A 22,834-nucleotide genomic window follows, 5' to 3' on the forward strand; every position below is an offset into this window, starting at 1 on the left:
ATATATATATATATATATATATATATATATATATATATATATATATATATATATATATATATAAAATATCTAAACCCACATCATTAAACTTCATCCAACTGTTTGTAGGCAAAGACTTCACATAGCCAAAAAGTCATCAGACAAGCCAAGCTTCTCTGTTTTTGTTGCCACTGTTGGTTCAAAATCATTTGCCAGGCACTCTTGATATCCTCTGATTACATATAGACACCCGTTTTATTTAGAGAGCGTTTATAAGGCAATAGTAGATATATACCTGTAAAATACAGGAATTAATGTTTTTATTCTGCAAAGTGTTTACTTTTTTGTTTTCCTTTTAGGAACATATTAGAAGGTTAGAATTGGAAATTGCTGATCTTCAGGTTGCGGAAGAACCACAGTCAACAGACATTTTTGCCCTTGTAAGTAGATCTTTAGCAAAGCTTTGTATTGTAAAATGATCTTGTTAGTTGAGTCTTTGCATTTAAACTTGTCGCATATTAAGGAGGATCAGTGGACAGAATTTATTTCATATGCCCAGATTAACCAGCAACCATAAAATTTGATTATTTGTCAAAAAGAAATTTATTTTTTTGCTTGTCCCAGCTACTATTCATATGATTACCTGTAATCTAGAAAAAAAAAAAACATATTTGTTTATTGGCCTACAGGCCATCATATTGTATGACTAGAAGCAAGCATGTTAGTTTTAGCTGAATCGGTACACACCACACTGAGGTAATTTTCCAGTGTTATAATCTAATTTTGTGTAAATTAAATTTATTGTATAAAGGAGAAACCATAATTACTACAGAACAAATTTTATGTGTAACTGAAACCTAGGTGTTCACAAAAGAAAATAAATCAAATATGCACCACATATCAATCAAATAATCAGATTAATTAGTGGTATACAGTAATCCCTCCTCAATCGCGGGGGTTGCGTTCCAGAACCCCCCTGCTATAGGTGATAATCCGCGAAGTAGAAACCATATGTTTGTATGGTTATTTTTATATATTTTAAGCCCTTATAAACTCTCCCACACTGTTTATAAATATTCTCCGCACAGTTATACAGTAAACCCTCGTTTATCGCTGTTAATCCGTTCCAGACTCTACTGCGATAAATGAATTTGCACGAAGTAGGATTCTTTATTTATAAATCTAATATTTTCGCAGTTAGAGCATAGAAAACCTGTTTACAACCTTCTAAATACATTTTTAACATTATTAGAGCCCTCTAGAAATGAAATAACACCCTTTATTCAAAAATTTAAACTGTGCTCAATGACAAGACAGGGATGACAGTTCTTTCTCACAATTAAAAGAATGCAAACGTCTTCCTCTTCAAAGGAGTGTGCGTCAGAAGCAGAGAATGTGAGAGAGAGAGAGAGAGAGAGAGACAGAAAAAGAGAAAAGCAAACAATCAAAAATCAATCGGGCTGTTGGGCTTTTAAGTATGCGAAGCACCGCGATAAATTGGCCACAAGGGGAAGGTAGTCTTTCAGCATTTTTTAGAGGAGCGTCCGTATCCTCTAGTCAAACAGTCCCTCTGCTCACACCCCCTCCGTCAGGAGCAGAGAATGTCAGAGAGAGTGAGAGACAGAGAAAAGCAAATAATCAAAAATCAATACGTGCTGTTAGAGCTTTTAAGTGTGCGAAGCACCGCGCAGGAAGCATATTGTATATCAGGAGTTTTATTTACTATATAATACATGCTCTGATTGGGTAGCTTCTCAGCCATCCGCCAATAGCGTCCCTTGTATGAAATCAACTGGGCAAACAAACTGAGGAAGCATGTACCATAAATTAAATGACCCATTGTCCACAGAAATCCGCGAATCAAGGAAAAATCTGTGATATATATTTAGATATGCTTTCATTTAAAATCTGCAATGGAGTGAAGCCGCAAAAGTCGAAGCGCAATATAGTGAGGGATTACTGTATACGTGCAGAATTATCATATTACACAAAACACCACCATAAAACAAATTTTGGGTAGAAAAAAAGACAATTAAATTATAATATTTATAACTATTATATAATTACTGTACATATAATTTAATTATTATATTTATTAAACATTGGCAAAGAAAAACACACCACAATGAATGTTTCTCCATGGCAAAGGGGTGTGGGTTATTTACCAGTTATGGTACAGCGACTCTACCGTCTTGGGCTACCAGAGTGTATGTCCAGTAAACACTTGTTTGAAAAATAAATTATAGTTCATTTAAAGGCTATAACTCTGGAAAGTAGTTGCTATTCAGTCCTAGTAAACACAGATCATCCAGAAGGTTAAAGGTCGAACCTGGATATCATCTCCCATTTATATAGGTACTCCAAGGACACAATGATGACATCCAAAATGGTATCTGGCATATTTAGAGACCAGCAGAGTCCCTCTGCTAAGGATCATATATTAACAAGAGGTGTTGGCAACAGCAGTACTGTAATTGTGGAACATCACTCAATAGTTGTAAATCCTATAAAATACAAAAATGTGTTTAATTTGTAAATGTGAATTCTCAAGTAATTTTTATATGAAAGCTGAACATTATTTCAATGGGAGAGCACTACAACTACATATTTCAAACATCCAATATTATAAAGAACAAAAGCAAAAAAACAGAGTACAGTAATACCTCAGATAACTATTCCTTTTATAATAAAGTCTGTATACAATACACTATGGTGCATGTTAAAATTCAAATACTGTCATGTGCAACAGTCATCTGTGGTTGATATTGTTTGTGCTTCAGAAGGCAAAGCTGTTATATGTGAGAGCTTAGTTATTTCACATATAATTTAGTTATATTAAGATTTATTTTACATAATATATTATCTACCTAGTATGTCACAAAAACATAAAACAGTACCTTTAGAAACTAAAATGCAGATTCTAAAGAGGACTGGATAAAAGATGCCACAGCGCAAAATCCTTAAGGTTAGCACCTGTTCATGAAAAAAACAAGTGCCGAGTTTAGAAGATGGGCAAAAATAGAATGCACTCGCCTATAAGCAGTTAAGACATACTTCTTCGCTTTTAGTCTGTTTGTGTGGTGACTGACGAGTTGTCTTTAGAATCAAGGCTTGAATCGTCTCACAGATTTGAGGAAAAGTAATACAGGTGGTGTTGTCTTTGAGCCCATATCTGTGGTGAGCAGTTGACGAAGTGAAATGTCTTAGGCAGTGAATGAGGCAGGTGAAAGCACATAATATTACATGGAATAAGCCATACAAAATCAGATGCTGTACAGTGGCTAAGGAAGGGCACAGGAGACAGCAAACACCATGAGCTCCTCTATATCCACTCAAACTACCACCCATTATCTCCCCCCAAAGTTATTACAATACATATCCATATTCTTCATATGCTAATTCTACTTCTAAAAACTAAGTTCCTCATAATAAACTAAAATCCTGGTACACGTCTACTTTGTTAACCAAGGTATTATTGTTCCCAAACAGTGTATTCAGCACAATCTTAAGCCAAAAATCAAACAGGGCATGAATGGATTATGAAAGCAAGATAAATCCTAAAACTCATTTAAATCAATGGTTGTTACAATATTTAGATAACAGAGCTAGATTGTTTCATATTTGTTACTTGTTATAATGATTCTGATACAGTCGACCTGCTCAAAATCGCAGATTTTTCCTTAGAACCTATCTGATAATTGTTTGCAGATATCCTCTGCAACTTTTTTTATGTCTTTTTTTTGTGGCAATATATAATTTTTCATGCGTTTTAACACTAAATTATTAAGAACAATATCATTTACTAATTTTGTAAAATAAATATTAACGTAAATTCAGCTAAATTTCCATATAAAATTTAATACTGTATATATTTTTTAGTACTGTAGAGAGAACACAAAGCAACTGTAGACGAAAACGCAGCTTGGGATGGTGAAATACTGTGCCCCTGTACTCAGAAGCGAGAGGTTTGAAAGTAGCCAGTCCGAGAGCATTATTCATTTCTCCCTGCTGCTGATTGGCTGCTGCCCTTTGACGCATCTCTGACAGATGCAGCCCACAATTTCCACATCATAACAGTTTACCACGTGTAGCTATCTCGAGTATTTCGCCGAGTGTTCTCGTGTTTTTTGTTTTGTTCTACTTAAAGCCTTAAGATGCCACCCAAACACCCTACACCTTCTAAGGCTTCTAACAATGAACCTAAGCATGGAATCCCTATATGGTTCAGGCTGTCAAAGTTAATAACGGCATCGATGCTGCCATTCAGACATATAAAACCCTCCTCGCCACCAGGAAAAATGTTCCTCAAACCTATCAAAAAAAGCCAGCATGAAACCCCACCAGAAGACCTGTCAGAAGATTTGACTCCTCCTGAAATGCCTGAAGAAGAGGCGCCATCTGAGGAGCTATAAATCCTCTGCTTTGCTGTGCAGTCATTATCTTCATTACATACCCTCATTGTACTGCACAGCTAATTCATCATCATCATCATCATCTTCAATCAGTCGTCGTCTTCTGCTTTCGGCTGCTCCCATTACGAGTTGCCACAGCGGATCATCTTCTTCCATATCTTTCTGTCCTCTGCATCTTGTTCTGTTACACTCATCACCTGCATGTCCTCTCTCATCTCATCCATAAACCTTCTCTTAGGCCTTCCTCTTTTCCTCTACCCTGGCAGCTCTGTCCTTAGCATCCTTCTCCCAATATACTCCACATCTCTCCTCTGCACATGTGTAAACCAACGCAGTCTCGCCTCTCTGACTTTGTCTCCCAACCGTCTATCTTGAGCTTGTCCTATCCATCCTTGTCACACCCAGTGCAAATCTTAGCATCTTTAACTCTGCTACCTTCAGCTCTGTCTCCTGCTTTCTGGTCAGTGCCGCCATCTCCAACCCATATAACATAGCTGGTCTCACTACCATCCTATAGATCTTTCCTTTCACTCTTGTTGATACCCATCTGTCACAAATTACTCCTGACACTCTTCTCCACCCATTCCAAACTGCCTGCACTCTCTTTTTCACCTCTCTTCCACAATCCCCTTTACTCTGTACTGTTGATCCCAAGTATTTAAACTCATCCACCTTCGCCAACTCTAGTCCTTGCATCCTCACCATTCCACTGACCTCCCTCTCATTTATACACATGTATTCTGACTTGTTCCTACTGACCTTAATTCCTCTCCTCTCTAGAGCATATCTCCACTTCTCCAGTGTCTTCTTAACCTGCTTCCTACTATCGCTACAGATCACAATATCATCAGTAAACATCATAGTCCATGGGGACTCCTGTCTAATCTCGTCTGTAAACCTGTCCCATCACCATTCCAAATAAGAAAGGGCTTAGAGCCGATCCCTGATGTAATCCCACATCCACCTTGAATGCATCCGTCACTCCTACCACAGACCTCATCACTGTCGCACTTCCCTCATACATGTCCTGAACAACTCTTATTTACTTCTCTGCCACTCCCGGCTAATTCATACAATACCACAGCTCCTCTTGAGACACCCTGTCATATGCTTTCTCCAGGTCCACAAAGACGCAATGCAACTCTTTCTGGCCTTCTCTATACTTCTCCATAAACATCCTCAGAGCAAACATCGCATCTGTGGTGCTCTTTCTTGGCATGAGACCATACTGCTGTTCACTAATCATCACCTCACTTTTTAACCTGGCTTCAACTACTCTTTCCCTTAACTTCATGTTGTGGCTCATCAATTTTATGCCCCTGTAGTTACTACAGTCCTGCACATCCCCCTTATTCTTAAATATTGGCACCAGTACACTTCTTCTCCACTCCTCGGGCATCCTGTCAGTTTCCAAGATTCCATTAAACAATCTGGTTAAAAACTCCACTGCCATCTCTCCTAAGCACCTCCATGCTTCCACATGTATGTCATCTGGACCAATGGCCTTTCCATTTTTCATCCTGTTCATAGCTGTCCTTACTTCCTCCTTGTTAATTTGTTGTACTTTCTGATTCACTATCTCCACACCATCCAGCCTCTTCTCTCTCTCTCATTCTCTTCATTCATCAGCCTCTCAAAATACTCTTTCCATCTGTTCAACATACTCTTCTTGTTTATGAGTAAGTTTCCATCTTTATCCTTTATCACCCTAACCTGCTGCACATCTTTTCCAGCTCGGTCCCTTTATCTAGCCAATCGGTAGAGGTCCTTTTCACCCTCCTTAGTGTCCAACCTCTCATACATTTCATCATACACTATACCAGGGGTGGGCAAACTATGGCCCGCAGGCCACATCCGGCCTGTTGGTCTTTTTAATCTGGCCCACGGAAGATTGGTACAAAATTGCCCAAATAAAATTATATCATAATTATGACTGCATTCATTTGACCTTGTCCTATAATGCCTGGTGTTCCACCAGGTGGCGCATTAGGCGCAGTGATACATTGACTTGATTTTGCAGAGCCCAGGTTACTCTCTGTTATTACTCTGCTGCTGCTCTGAACCCATCAGCAACAATGAGTGGGCCAAAGAAAAGTCGACAGTGAGTGCCGGGTGTTTAATAAGGAATGGACAACTAAATACTTTTTCACTGAAGTCCGGTTAAAGGCTGTATGTCTTATTTGCCAAGAAACCGTTGCAGTTTTAAAGGAATACAACATCAGCCGTCACTTTTCCACCAAGTACGGATGGCTACCGCTCAGAAGTTGGCAGCTAGTTTGTAGGCTCAGCAAAACACCTTTATCTGACAAACTGCCATCCAAGAATCAAGTACGAAGGCAAGTTATGTCCTGGCATTCAAATTAGCAAAGACCAGCAAGCATTTCTCCGAAGGGAGTTTCTCAAAGAGTGCATGGTAGAGACAGCAGGTATCTTGTGTCCTGAGAGCAAGAACAAATTTGAAAAAATTAGCTTATCACGCAGGACAGTGACTCGCCGTGTTGAGCTAATTGACGAAGACTTAGCTAGCAAGTTAAAAAAGCGGAGTCATTTGCATTATATTCCTTGGCACTGGACAAAAGTAATGACATAATGTACACCGCTCAGCTTTTAATTTTTATCAGAGGGATTAATGACAATTTGGAGATAACGGAGGAGTTTTTGGCCATGGAATCCCTAAAGGGGAAATCGAGGGGAGAGGACTTGTATGACAGCGTGTCGTGGGTCATCTATAGGCACAAGCTACCTTGGAGTACGCTCGCCAACGTTACCACAGATGGATTGCCAAATCTGACTGGAAAAAACGTTGGGTTGTTCAAAAGAATACAGGAGAGAGTGAAGGAGGACAACCCTGAGCAGGAGGCAATTTTCTTGCACTGCCTAATCCACCAGGAAGCACTGTGTAAATCGGTTTTGCAGCTTGACTACGTAGTGAAGCCAGTTGTAAAACTCGTTAACTTTATTCGAGCGAACGGACTTCAGTATCGTCAGTTTATTAAGTTTCTTGAAGAAATTGACGCTGATCACCAGGACTTGCTTTACCACTCCAATGTCCGGTGGTTAAGTTTGGGGAAAGTATGTCGACAAGTGTGGGAGCTCAAACAGGAGATTATCTCATTTTTGGAGCTACTTGTGAAAGCGATTTCCCTGAGCTGAGTGACACAGATTGGCTTTGTAATTTAGCTTTTGCTGTGGACATACTGACACACATGAATGAGCTGAACGTGAAGCTACAAGGGAAAGACCAGTTTTGTGCATGAAATGTACACAAACGTCAGAGCCTTCAAAACCAAGCTAGTTTTATTCTCAAAGCAAATGTCAAACAACTCATTTGTTCATTTCCTCACACTAGCTATGCTGAAAGAGGCCCCACGACTTGTGAAAAAATACAGGAAATCACTGGACGACCTGCATGGAGAATTCTGCCATCGGTTCTCTGATTTTGGAAAAATTTACAAGTCACTTCAGCTGGTGTCCTATCCCTTCACACAGGACCCTGAAACGGCGCCACAGGAGTTGCAGTTGGAACTGATTGATCTCCAATGTGACACCGTCTTAAAGGAGAAGTTCAACTCTCTTAAACTGGATGAGTTTTATGCTTCATTAAGCGCAGCCAAATTTCCAAACATTCAGAAGATGGCATAGAGGATGCTGGTGTTGTTTGGCTCTACGTATGTGTGTGAACACCAACAAAGCACCCCACAGATCCCAGTTGAGCGATGAACACCTCAGATCTATTCTGAGAATTGCCACAACAAAACTAACACCAGACTTTGATGCACTGGCAAAAAGGGTGATCAACAACACTGTTTCCACTAAAAGTGAATGTAAATGTTAACACTGTAATGCGTTTTTTATGTTTATGTTTGATATGTATGCATCTAGTCCTGGCCCGGCCTGTCTGTCAAATTTTAAAAGTCAATGTGGCCCCTGAGCCAAAAGGTTTGCCCACCCCTGCACTATACTCTTGTCTACTTTCTGCATCTCTCTGACTATCCCACTTCTTCTTTGCCATCCTCTTCCTCTGTATACTCTCCTGTACTTCCCCATTTCACCACCAGGTTTGCTTTTCATCCTTCCTCTGTCCAGATGTTATACCTAGCACCCTTCTTGCCATCACCCTTACTACATCTGCTGTAGTTTACCAACTGATTTCTAACTCTTCACTACCCCCCAGTGCCTCTTTGCTGCTTAACTACACTTTCCCCTGCCACCACAGTCTGCAGTCTTCAATCTCCATCACATTGACTCTTCTGCATAAGATGTAATCTACCTGTGTTCATCTTCCTCCACTCTTGTACGTACCCTATGTTCCTACCTCTTCTTAAAATATGTATTCACCACAGCCATGTCCATCCTTTTGGCAAGATCACTATACTCTGACCTTCTTCATTCCTCTCCTTGACACCATACCTACCCATCACCTCCTCGTCTCCTCTGTTCCCTTCACCAACATGTCCATTGAAATCCGCCCCAATCACCACTTTCTGTGCTTTTGAGTACACTGTTTATCACTTCATCCAACTAACTCCAAAAATCTTCTTTCTCATGCATCGCACACCCAACTTGTGGGGCATATGCACTAACAACATTCATCATCACAGCTCCGATTTCCAGCTTCATAATCATTACTGTGTCTGACACTTTTTTCACCTCCAAAACACTCTTGACATACTGTTCCTTCAGAATAACCCCTACCCCATTTCTCCTCACATCCATACCATGATATAACAATTTGAATCCATCTCCAATCCACCTGGCCTTACTCCCCTTCCATTTAGTCTCTTACACGCACAATATATCAACCTTTCTTCTCTCCATCATATCTACTAACTCTCTTCCCTTACCAGTCATACTGCCAACATTCAAAGTTCCTACCCTCAGTTCTACTCTCTTTATCTTCCTCCTGTCCCCCTTCTTCTTCTTCTTCTTCAGCCGACAGTAGCCTAATTTCCTTCAGCACCCTGTTGGCTAACAGTACTGGTGGTGGTCATTGTTAACCCAGGGCTCGACCGATCCAGTATAGAAATTTGTATTGATGTCTGCATATTGTTTTGGCAAAATTTTACACCAGATACCCTTCCTGACATAACCCTCCCCAATTATCCGGGCTTGGGACCGGCAGGAAGAAACACACTGATTTGTGCATCCCCTATCTCTGGTTTATTATCTTCAATCAATATCATTCCTTATTGGCGAGAACCCGTACATTTTACTGTATTTTTATTAAATTAAATTATTACTGTATTTACCCTACTTAACACCAAAGAAAATGACAGCTCATACCAAAGAAAACGCGCTTGCATGAATTACAGTAAATATAGGGATAACATTGGTATTTTACATTCTAGCACTGCGGGAGATATAGCAGTACAGTACTGTACAGTATATGGGTTTACCTTTACATTTTTTAGGGTAATGTATTAAGCTGAGTTTGAAATGAAATTAAAGTGTTTTGGGGGCATATTTAAGGTTTAAACTTTAAAAATAGGCAGTTCTTTTTGAGCACTTCCAAAATTCACAGTTTTTCACTATTCGCAGGTGCTCTAGGAACATAACCTCAGCGAATTTCTGGGGTCAACTGTATATCATATATCAGGTGGCTTTACAATACATGGTATAACCACAGAGTACAGCAGATAAGAACTGAAAAGACATGTTCAGTCTGTACTTCTAGTGTTGTTGTGCTTTATTACTTTAGTCTTAACTCAGTACAATGTCCAGAAACTGACCTTTCTGCAGTTAAATTGTAACGGCCGACCCTTTACCCAGCCAGCAGCTACACCTCCAAGACCTGCGGCCTGGATAAATTACTGAGGTGAATGTTATAAATCAAGCCATACTTCTAACAAATACAATTTTCCCCACAATCGATGTATTAAACATAGGCACACAAGCAAATATGTAAAATTAAATGATTAATTATATTAAATGAAATAACAAAAAATACAAATTTCACACACAAAAGTAAATAAGTATATATATAAATATGTATATCCCTCCACCAAACTAACAACACCATATATACAATAACAAAACCCTCCCTTGTCCCAGTAACATATAACAAACATGAATTGTATAAGTAGAACACTTATTCTAACTTGGTCACATCTGTTGCAAATTTAATGCAAGTATTTATTGTCACAGGCATGATTTTTTAAACCTTCCGGCATACCCCCAATGGCAACCTGTAATAATTGAACTGTGTGATAAGTGTGTTTTCAGTCCATTATAATTTCATGTATTATAATGTAGGTTAGGTACTATTATTTGCAAGAACAGAAAATTTATGGTTCACAAACAAAAGTTGCTCAGTGTACTTCATCAAAATCCCAACTTATGAATAATTTAAAGGAATAGTCCACTCAAAAGTATATTTTTTATATGTTACCTTATGTGGTGTTTAGTTATGGCTGAGAAAAATATTTTAATCTCATTTTTTCATGGAGAACAGAGTTAAGTAGGATGCGGATCATATTTAAATAACAGTTTGGAAGAATGTTTTATTATTTATCCTTAGAAAACAGTTTCAGCTCACTGATATTTCTAAGGATTCCTGGCTTGAACAACTCTCTTCAGGTCATGCGGCAGGATCTCAGATGGGTTATAGTCTGAAAACAGACTTGACTATTCCAGTCCATTTTTTTCTGTTAAAGTCATTGTGTTTTTGTTTCACTCCTGTGTTTTGGGCCAATGGCTTGTTGCATCATCCAACTATTGTGAAGCTTCAGGTGAGGTATCGCTACATGACATGCTCCTATAAAATATCTGGGTCAGATTTTGAATTCATTGTTCCCTCTCTGATAGTAAGATATGCAAACCCAAAGACAGCAAAGCAGCTCCAAACAATGATGCCCCTCCACCATGCTTCATTATTGCTCTTGAAGTTCAGTGTATTCTTCTTTCAAACATAATGTTACATGCTTCTAGTTGTTCACTTTTTCTTTCATCCATCTGTAAAACATTACCCCAGAAGTATTATGGAGAGTCCAGATATTATTTGAGGTGTGCAGCGGTTTTTTTTTTTTGTAAAGATCAGTCATTTCCTTCATGGTTTGTTACCCCAGAGTTCTTTTTCAGCTCCATCAGCATTGCACATTGTGCTGTTTCTGTGATCAATGTCATCCCCAAGGAGAGTAACTGTTCCTTCATTTGCACACAGTTTGTATCCTTATGGTTTGATGAATATTCAAGCCTTTAAAATTGACAGCTTAGCCTTTATTAGCTTAATATATCTCTATAATTCTTCTAAGGCCCTCTTACATTTCTTTTGCTTACTCTTGGCTCATGTAAGCAGATTTTTCCTCAGAAGAATAGATTTTGTCAGCAGCCAAACTTTATGTGCCATTTTATAGCGTAGGACACCTCTAACCCTCATCTCCGATTGTGTCTTATTGATTGGATCCCCTAGCTCTAATTGACTATCGGAGAAGTCATAAGCCTATAGGTTCACATACGTTTTCCTACCTGGACTGTGAATGTTTAAGTGATGCATTCAGTACTGACAAGAAAGTATAGTTGTTTGTGTTGTTAGTTTAAGTAAATTGGTTTTGGCTATTATTGTGACTTAGTTAAAAATCATACTACTTTTTCATGAGTAGTTATTCAAGAAAGCCAATACATTCCAAAGGGTAGGCAGACTTGCAAATTAAACTACTACGTAATATTTTTGCTCATTCACATTTTCAAAAATCACATCATGTGACACTTCATCAAGCAAGACACAAATAAATTAATTGGCAGTCTCTTCTCGGATGGTCATTCCATGAAAATTCCGTGCAGGAGCAAAGACCAAGGCAGACCAGAGACTAATTAACATAAGACAGACAACCACCTAGTAGTGAGCATATGGAAACGAGCTACCTATGCTTTAATGATATTTTTGTCACACTCATTTTATTTTTTTATTATTTTGGGTATATTACCATAATACATTAATACATTTGTAACCTTTTCTGCGACCTGTTCTGGTTGCCTGGGGATATGCAATATAAAAGAAAGGAGAAGGTATTCATCAACCATAGTAGTCAATGTTGACATTGTGGTAAAATTTGGAAAATTTTGTTAAGGTCCATGTAAAAAAAAAAAAGTCTAACGGGGTATGGGGGTCATCCTGGGACCCTACCATGACAAAACATTTGTCGTTGTCATCAGGTTTTTAGGGTAACTATGTTTTACCCCCTGTTTGCAAATACTGTTTTGATTAGTGTGTGTTGTGGTTATTGGGCACCTATTGTGGAGGAGATTGCCATTTGCTTTTCCTACATGGTTAATAGCCTGTGGGGGATTCACCAAAAGAAGTAAACCTCGCAGTTTGAGTAAAATATCCTTGGGTGACACAGTTTGAGTAAAATAAAAAAATGTGGCTTTAGCCAAATTATATGAGCTTCCCCACATGTCTAGGTTTTTCTCCAAGGGTCAATGCGGGTCAGCCTTAGGTCTAGGTTATATCTGGGAACGTGTGTATTGTTCATGCCAAAGCTGCTGAGTCCCTATGAGGAGTACTATGGAGTGACCGATAGTGTGGGAATCACTTATAATCTCTGCTCAATCGGATAAAGTTTGTGTTGAGTCTGTGTGTGTATATACACTTTTATAAAATATATGAATACTGTATATATGTATATATATATGTATATATATATATATATGCATTCATGTGTGTGTTTGTGTGTCTGTAAAGTTACAGAGCTTGTGTTGGGAGATTTCTGCTTTCTTGCCCACAGGGTTAATTTTCCAATAGAGAACAGTACAGTAGAAGTAAGACATTGATGGTTGGTAATTGGCATTAACCCATGTCTATGAGCCTTTATGTGTCTTAGTTATCCTTGGGATTCAAGATGTGTCAGCCTTAGGTGTAGGTTATATCCAAACACACAGTTAAGATATATCAGTCTTTGTGTCTAGGTTATTCTCTGGGACCAAGGTAGTCCTAGGCCTAGATTATATCCATGGCCACCCTTATGTTGTTCACACTGAAGCTAGTAAGTCACATTGTGGAACATTGAGAGTGACAGGCATTAAAGGTGTCACTCATAAAGAGTGCTTAAGTGGTTGGGATCTGTATGTGTGTACATGTTTGTGTTAGTTTAAGGTGCAAGAGTAGACCGACCTGTAACGAATTTGGGATATAACGATTATTGTAGTGTAAAGGTGAATAGGGTCACTTTGAATTGAACTGAATTGTCACTTTGACTATTGTTATTCTTCTTCAATTGTCAATAGAGGCTCACCTTTCATTTTTGTTCATCTGTGGAAAGGGAAAAATAAGCACTAATTAAATTCACATTGTAGAAATTGAACATGCTCATTATAATGAAGTGTTGGATCTGTGTCTGCTGTGCATGCATCTACTGTATATCAGTTACTTATTTAAAATCTTCCGAAGGATAGCACTCGAGGTAAGCTTCATGTTTAAACTGTAACATCAGAAAGCATCTGAATTAAAAAAAAAAGAAGAAAAACTGTTAATAAAGATGCATGTTGTTGAAAATCTGAAGTGTTTAACTTGCAGTGCATGTTGTCCCACTATAGTCTAATGTTCTGTCTTCTGTGTAGCAGAGAAAAAGTTAAGGGGCTTGCAAAATGTTTTTTTTTTTTGCACAGCAGAAACCATCATAACAGTTAGAATCCCATCTCGGAGGCAGAGTGATGTCATTGTTGATGCAGTCTCCAACGGGCTTACATGTTGGGTACAGTTACAATATTAATTACATCTAGCAGTGGAGATTTTTTAATTTTTACCATTACAATTTCTGAGCACATTGTGTTACTGCGGTATAGTTTTTTTGTTATAGATTAAACAGTGGGCTGGCGCTCTGCCCAAGGTTTGTTTCCTGCCTTGCGCCCCGCGTTGGCTGGGATTGGCTCCAGCAGACCCCCATGACCCTGTAGTTAGGATATAGCATGTTGGATGATGGATGGTTTTGAACCTGTGAAATGAAAAGCATGCTGTCTTCTAATATATTAAGCTCAAAATCTGCGTGCGTGTGTGTTGGACAAACGGAGTAGAACTTAAAATTTCTACTCATGCAGTGCTGGGTGCTGCTTCTAGTAGTTCATCAAAATAATGTGATTTGGACAATTGGGCATGAAAAATTTGGATGCATTATATGCAGCTTTAGTCTATTTAATTATGCATTCAGTAGTGTTATGAGTGTTAGTAGTAAGGTTGTGCTGATAACAGATGTGCTTTTTTTGGGGCTTGTTCAGATTTTCGTAACAATGCTGATTCCTAGTCAAGTTGCACCCACCTGAAAGGCTTTGATACAGCTTGTATTGATAGAGAAAAATGCTGTTCTTTGGGGAGATAAGCAAGACAGAGATATTTGATTTTATTTTTAACTAGCTTAAATACCCTGCGTTGTCTGGGGGGAAAATAAAGTGTTTTTTTTTTTTAATTTTCATTGTTTGAGATAAACATAATTAAAAAAAACACACAACTTTAAAAATAAATTAACAAACAATGAAGACTCACTAATGTGCTTGTCTTGCGGTCTTGCATGTATGTTATCATCCAATTGACACTCGGGACCGGCCAGCTCTTTTTAATTTCAAAAGCAACAGGAGCGCAGTGGTGCTTAAACATAAAGAATGCTGGCAGTCACCTACATTTCCCCCTCTGGTGGTTGATATATATATATATTAATTATTTGTTTTTCTTTATTCAGCAAAATCATTAAAGTTTTTCTCAGATTGTGTGAATGGTTTCCACAGTATATTGATAATAATTGGTCTAACTATGACATATCTAGTGGTCCCTTTGCTGTTTGGTGTTCTTCACTAAGTGAAATTTAGTTAATTGATCATCAAAAATGTATTGGGTATTAATTTATAGATCTGACTGTGTTACTGCATGTATTTTAGACAGTACTGAATAGAACTAATTATCTTATAAACAGGAAGAGGAATGTCAAGACATCTGTAAGAAAATTGAAACTTCTAAGCAAGATACTGAAAAAAACAAATTGATAATGGAAAAGTGTCTTGAAGAACTTAAAGAAGCTGAACGTAAATACAGAGAACATAAGGATCAAATTAACACTATTACAGATGAAGCTGAACCTCTAAAGGTAGGGTTTTAAAAGCTGAATGCTTTTTGTTTGTCTGATAGTTTTCATGGCTGTGCAGACTGCTTAAGCCCTGGTATGATTTTAAGTAGAAAGGCCTTTTATGTAGACCTAGCATAAGTAAATGAGTGCTTAATTCATTTAGGAGTAATGTAGAAGTACTCGTTTAATTGACAGGAAGATCTGAGTAAATCGGACCACGAAGTTGAGAAGAGTAAACATCACAGAAAACACTATGAAGATAAAAGGAAAGCACACTTAGATGTTATACGGAGATTGAAGGAAGATCTTGCCAATAGAGAAAATGAATTTCAGGTACTGGCCAAGTTTCTTGGATTTTTGAAAATTTTTCCTGATTTCCATTTATTTTCTTTGCTTGATATTGTATTAAGCCACACATTCTTATTTTCTTAAATATTCTTTTATTATACAGAATCAAAATTGATATGACATTCTTTTTATTGTGTAAAAGTCTCAGCAGCATACTAGGGGGCTTCGTTCCCTGCTTGCTTTGCTCACCAACCACCCCGGCCTGCGCTATGTGCCAGCCCCTTCACATCTCTGCATCTCGCATATGTGGATTTAATTTTTACCAAACAACAAATTGTTCAATTCTCGCGGATGAGCCTCTTCATTGGGAAGAAACACTACTTTTCCCTGATGACAACATGAATTAGACGATCTACAAGTCTCTGACTTAAAGGAACATCGAAAACAGATCGAATATATTGTTCGGATTTAAACTTTATTTCATATTTCACGGAGTAATAATTTCCGTTTGTTTGCGCTAATGCAATCTTTGCTATCATTTTTTTTTTTTTGAGACATTTTCAAATTTTAGTACTTTCATTATCTCTGACCTGCTCTGCATGTGTATCGCACCAACGTTTTGAATTCTTTACGAGGTTCTACTTTGTCATCTACTCTTTGTCTTTTATTTCCGGCCCCGGGCGTGGTTAAATCTCTTGGCACAAAGTCTCGTCTCGCAGGACATGAAGTATCTCTCTGAAAAGGTCACGTCTCGTCCCAGGCTTAAAAGTATGCTCTCGTCCCAGGATTTTTTTTTATTATAATAGAGAGATTATCTGTTTACATCAACCAGTATAGTTAAACACAGAAGTAGTACAGTTAAATATAAAGAAAATGTTGAATGCCTGTTGGAAACAAAACTGTAATTCATTTATCCTTGTGATAAGAACACTGGAAGATAAAATAGTACTCCACATTCCTTGCATAAAGCAAATATCCGTGATCTTCCTGCACCTCCTTTAACACTAGAATTACCAGAGTCTACGAAAAAACTCGTAAATCCGGCCCACCTTAAAACTGTTCTCACTTCTCTGCCACTGTCTTTTGTCTTCTAAATGTGCCGAATAAGATGAGCAGCAAGTAGCCAGCTATTCCATCCCCCACCGTCACAGAACGTTCACTAAGTTTTCCCAGCTCATGCCTTGTTTGATTATCTGTGAATGACGCAACTGCTGGAGTTTTAGAGTGGAAATAATAGATCATTATTTGGAACACATGCATTTCATGTGTGTTCCGTTTCTACAGTAATCTATGTAAACACATTGTTAAAACAGAAACTTTTTCATATTTTAATAATAAATGTTACAAAATGTAGGCATAAACTATAGAATGTGTGAAGCCTGATTTCCAAAGATCAAACAAACACTTTCACAAAAGGTTCAAAAAAAGCTATAGTAGCTTTCGTTGCGTATCGCTAAGATTTGCTTTTTCAGACCCCGGCATGCTTACCGTGTCTCAGAGACCCGAGTTCGATTCCCCGTTAGGGAGAAAGTGTTAATTTTTTTTTCTTTTTAACCTTCGCCGCTCTGCCTGCATGCAAGCGTCTGCTTTCTGTGTGCTGGGGAGTTTTTTTTTTTTTTCTTTTTTCTTAAGTAAATCGTTAAGTTTAAAATGTCGATCGCGGTTATTTCTGTTGCTTAATTCATGCTTTCTTTCATTATAGCTAATACTGTTATCAAGTGGTCGCTATTTTTGCCTGTTGTATACAATCTATCTTGCGTCTTTATCTCCACTCTCACTGCCCGCTTGCCTGCGTGCAGCGTGTGTCGATTGATATATGATTTAATGTATTTCTTTTTGACAATTCCCAGAGTTGTAAAATACATATACATTATATATAAAACGAAACTACTATATAGCTAATACTGCTATGTATCTGTCTACGTATTATATAAGTGCCTTCCCTATTTATCCATTTATCTAGTGCCTTTCACATGTGAATGTACTTTCACTGCCTGCTTGCCTTTCTGCAGCACCTGTCACATAGTGCCTTTCACATCTATCTATCTATCTATCTATCTATCTATCTATCTATCTATCTATCTATCTATCTATCTATCTATCTTCTGTCTGTGCATTATTCAGTGATCTGTCTGACAGTGTGTGTCTTACAGAACTTAAAAATACAAACAGTTATAAGGACACTTGTTCATGTTAATTGCAGTCTCAATTGTTAACAAATATATTAAAAGGAGCATCCGACATGAAAATATAACAATCTCATTTACTGACAATGCATACTAGTTTATAAATTTTATATCCGTTTGAGGTAAAAAAGAAAATACATTAAATCATATATCAATGGACACACGCTGCACGCAGGGAAGCGGGCAGTGAAAGTGGAGATAAAGACGCTAGATAGATTATATACAACAGGCAAAAATAGCGACCACTTGATAACAGTATTAGCTATAATGAATGAAAGCATGAATTAATCAACAGAAATAACCGTGATTGACATTTTAACAGTTTTAAGGTGGGCCGGATCTACGAGTTTTTTCGTACACTCTGGTAATTCTAGTGTTAAACGTCTTATCAGTATTTTTAATTTTGTTGACTGTAACTGTTGCCAGCCATTTGCAGCATTTGCGACACTTTTCTGTGTCAGTGCAGTCATTGTTAAGTTTACAGGTTGTCATGTTTTGGCCTCCCGATGCATGTAGTTAGGTAGATTGACAGATGTAAAGAGCATGTTTTTTGGCTTCTCTAGAAGCTTTAAAATTATAGAGCCCTTACTACATGGAAGGTAGCACAGTGAATGTTGACAATTTCCTTAATATTTTGTATTACTGACTATTTGACAGGCAGACTACAATTTGTGATTCTAAAGTGGTGCGTTTATGTGTCCAAAGAGGTAGTCTGCAACCCAAATGCCCCCAAGGCAAGCAGTGTTCCCTTCTTCACACAGTACCTGCTAGCATTTAAAGAAAATTCTAAAACATGCCATCAGCTGTTATTTTTAGATGAGTCTGCAATTATGGGATGCATAAATGGTCAGCAGTAGAAGAAATATAGAGGCCTGTTTTCTGAGTTTGTTGAGTAGTGTAGTTGAATCTCCCCCATAGAGTGTTAGCAAAACTAACGGTGAGTGGAATTCAGGACGGGCAGTGTTTGCCCAGATATATGTCTGTCTCCATTCATTGAGTAGAAGTTGAAATTTTTTGGCAATATAAGCACCTTGTGGTTTACTTGGAGATACAGTAAATGTGCATTTCATGTAGAAACCTATACTCACTTTACTGTCAGTCTATGGATACTAAGTTTGCTGTTTTTTGCAGTGCTTTGTGGGGTGGTTACATAGAACTGGAGATGCCAACAATGTCTCACAACCTCTGCATAACTGGCTAATTTCTACCACTTTGTTAAAAGGGACTGCTATTGGAGGGACTTTTTTTACCAGCTATATATGATGTTGCACCATAACCTCTGCCTAGATTAAATTTTCCTCTGGTATTTTAAAATGATAACTTTAGTTAGATAAAAACATCTCCATCAGCTATCTACCTTCTTGTCTGTCTGGTTGCCTGTTATTGATAAAATACATAAAAATACTATGTAAAGATAAATATATAACTATACAGCCGGATCCATACGTATTTGGATAGTAACACAATTTTCATAATTTTGGCTCTGGGTTAGAAATAAGAAATCATTATGTGCCTGAATTGTAAACTTTCAAGTTTAATTTAAGGGGATTACCAAAAATATTGTACAAGCTGCTTAGATATGACAGCCAATTTTTTGCATTAAAACCCCCCATTTGCAGGGGCATAAAAGTATATGAACATTTGACTGCCATCCGGCTCCATGGCCTGGTTCATGCCTCATTATTTAATTAACTATTAAGCAGCTCTGGAATTGATTCCAAGTGTGGAATTTGCATTTGGAAGTAGTCACTCTGAACATGAGGTAATAAAAAGCTGTCCATACAAGTAAAAACAGTTCCTCATTAGGTTGAGTAAACAAAACAAACCCTTTAGAGAGACAGCATAAACATGAGGAGTGGTCAGATCAACCATTAGGTATATTCGTATATTCTTAAAATAGAAGGAACACACTGGTGTACTCAGCAGCACTAGAAGGTCTGGAAAAGCACAGAAGACAACTAACTGTACTGGATAACTGTAGAATTATGTCTTAGTTGAAGAAGAGCACCTTCACAACATTTAGCCAAACCAAGAACACTCTCTGGGATGTAGACATATTATTGCCAGAATCTACAATCATGAGAAGATTTCATGAAAAGACGGGGGTTTACCACAAGGTGCAAACCACTGGTAAACCTGAAGCATAAGCTGGACAGACTAGACGTTGTCAGGAAACATTTTTTTTGAAAGCCTGTCCAGTTCTGGAACAATTTTCTTAGGACAAAGAAAACTAAGATCAATATATAACAATGTTTGAATGGGAAGAGTATGAAGAAGAGAAGAAATGACTTACAATCCAATAAATACTACATCGTCTGTGAAACATGGTGGAGGTAGTTTTATGACATGAACATGAATGGTTGCGAATGGAAGTCAGTCACTGGTGTTTATTGATGATATGACTGCTGGCAGAAGTAGCAGGATAACTACAGGTAAAATTCTGTTACAACGAATATCTTTACAATGAAATTTTCATTACAACGAAGTATGTTTATGGTCACGACAGCTTCCCCATATGAGTCGAGTCTATAGAAATCTCGTTACTACGAAATACATTCATCAGATACTTTCATTACAACGAAGTGCACAAAGGACCTTAAAATGCCTGAATGAATTATCCGCAGAGCATTTAGTTCTGTGGCTGCAGCTCAGTTGTGCACAACAATCCCCAAACAGAAACACAATTTTTTTTTTCTTTCTTCGAACTTTCCTCGTAGTATTTTTATTTATTTTTTTTGCCTTTTTTGTCTCCTGCAGTTTCCAGTAATACCTTTTGCTTATTGCTCATCAACATCTGAAAAATATCCATTGGAATTTAACTCATTGTCACCCTCCTATAGGAACAGCAGACATGAAAAAACGATAACAGTTTATATTAGGAAAAAAAAGTAACAATTTTGCAGCTCTCACTTGCGGCAAAAAGAAAAAAGACATTGCCAGTGAATTCGGAATTTCGCCATCGACACTGTCAACTTTCTTGAAAGACCGAGCAAAAAAAGAAGAAAAATCTTGGGTTGCAAACGTATGTGAACTGCTGCATTTGAAGACGTCGAAAAAGCAGTTTTTATGTGGTTCAGTGATGCTCGTTCAAGAAACATTCCTATTAATGCAGAACTCATTCACGAAAATGTGAGGTTTGTAAACTCTCTTGGGACCTCCCCCAACTAGACAGCACACCGAAGAGCGTCCCGAAGTACGATCTCCGGGTCTGTACGGGGCAACTGCAAGCTTACAGCTATGCTGCGACTCTGCCAAAGTAAACAGAAAAGATCTTGATGGGTGATGCAAGGTTAGGAGCATGATTGTAAATGCAGATAACAGGATTACTTGGTCACTGACCTGGCCACGACCCTGCCTGACTGCTGTGTCTGCATGTATCAAAGTGGCAGATCACGCTACAATTATTAACTGTGCTGTTCCTGTTTCAAGCTGAATAAAGCTGGTTTTGCTAAAGTACTGAGACTAAGCCTCATGTTTTGGGGTGCAAGACAGGGACTTATAGTGCGACCACGATCTTTTATGATTTGCTTCTGTGGTGCTTCACTGAGGCAATGTGAGCCTGCTGTTGCCCTGCCCCAGCAACGGACAAAAACATTTTTCCACAGATGCTGCAATCGCGCTTCTGGACACACTTCAGCGTGTCTTTCTTGTTGGGTGGGGAGTGGGGGGGATCCCAAAAGTGTTCAGAAACCTCACAATATGAAGAAGAAGAAAAGGATGATTCGGCTTCTGATTGATAACTGTGCTGCACTTAACATGCTTCCACATTTAGATAATGTTCAAGTTGAATTCCTTCCACCCAATTGTATAGCAGTGCTTCAGCCATTGGATTTAGGCATCATTCGCACCCTTAAAGTGTATTATGGCAAGGAAATTCTGAGAAAAATTCTTGTCAGCATAACTTGTAGGCAGGAGGAGATTAAAATTAACGCAAAAGAAGCTATTGAAATGATTGCAAACGCCTGGACGCAAGTTAAAGAAAGCACTGTAGTAACAAATGCAGAATCTCATTACAACAAAATTTTCGTTACAATGAAATATTTTTTAGGTCCCCAGGAGTTCGTTGTAACGGAATTTTACCTGTATATGTATAGGGCTATATTATCTGCTCAGATTTGGCGATAAGCTGCAAAACTGATAGGATGATACTTTACAATACAGATAGGCAATGAGCTGAAACATACTGCAACAGCAGACCAAGTGCTTTTCAAAGCAAAGAAGTTGAATAATCTTCAATGGCCAAGTCAATCAACTGACCTTAACCCAATTGAACATGCATTTCACTTGCTGAAGACAACACTGTTGGCAGAAATTCCAATAAATAAGCAGCAATTGAAGACAGCTACAGTAAAGGCCAGGCAAAGTATCACTAGGGTGTAAAGCCAGAACTTGGACACTGCCATGTGTTCCGGACTACAGGTAGTCATTGACTATAAAGGGTTTTCAACCAAATTTTGAAAACGATCATTATATTTATGATTATGTTTGTCTAAATATTTTTGAGCTCCTGAAAATAGGGAGTTCATGTATATAAAAATCCATCTTTTCTAATCGATTATTTACTAACTAAAAATATTTAGCCATCATTCCTTTTTTCACAGTTAAAACACTGATAGTGTGACATTTTGATCCAGTAAACAGAGAAACTATATTTATTCACTGAATAGCTCCCCCAACAAAATTAAAAAATACAGAAATGTCCTTCCATCCATCTGTTCTTCCATTTTCTAAACCTTTTTTATTCTGAGTAAGGTTGTGAGGGTGTTGGAGCCTATCCCAGTGAGCATTAGGCACAAGGCAGGGACAGGACACCAGTCCATCGCAGGGTGAAAAGCACACATAGGGCCAGTTTAGCTTTATCGACCCAGTTAACCTGCATGTCTTTGGACCGTGGAAGGAAACTGGAGCATCCATAGGAAAC

The 22,834-nt window shown here is 38.1% G+C and overlaps 1 protein-coding gene across 2 annotated transcripts in view; it reads left to right on the top strand.

Moving 5' to 3' along the window:
- The window catches only part of si:dkey-119f1.1 (uncharacterized protein LOC557127 homolog), a 175,204-nt gene that overhangs the window by 119,925 nt on the left and 32,445 nt on the right, over positions 1-22,834 (top strand). For both annotated transcript variants that reach the window (XM_039748107.1, XM_039748108.1), the window contains 3 exons: positions 339-419; positions 15,290-15,460; positions 15,635-15,772. In XM_039748107.1, coding sequence (XP_039604041.1) covers positions 339-419; positions 15,290-15,460; positions 15,635-15,772 — 390 coding nt within the window. The remainder of the gene's footprint in view (positions 1-338; positions 420-15,289; positions 15,461-15,634; positions 15,773-22,834) is intronic.

This window comes from Polypterus senegalus, chromosome 3, assembly GCF_016835505.1.
Source record: "Polypterus senegalus isolate Bchr_013 chromosome 3, ASM1683550v1, whole genome shotgun sequence".
NCBI classification, from domain to species: Eukaryota; Metazoa; Chordata; class Cladistia; order Polypteriformes; family Polypteridae; genus Polypterus; species Polypterus senegalus.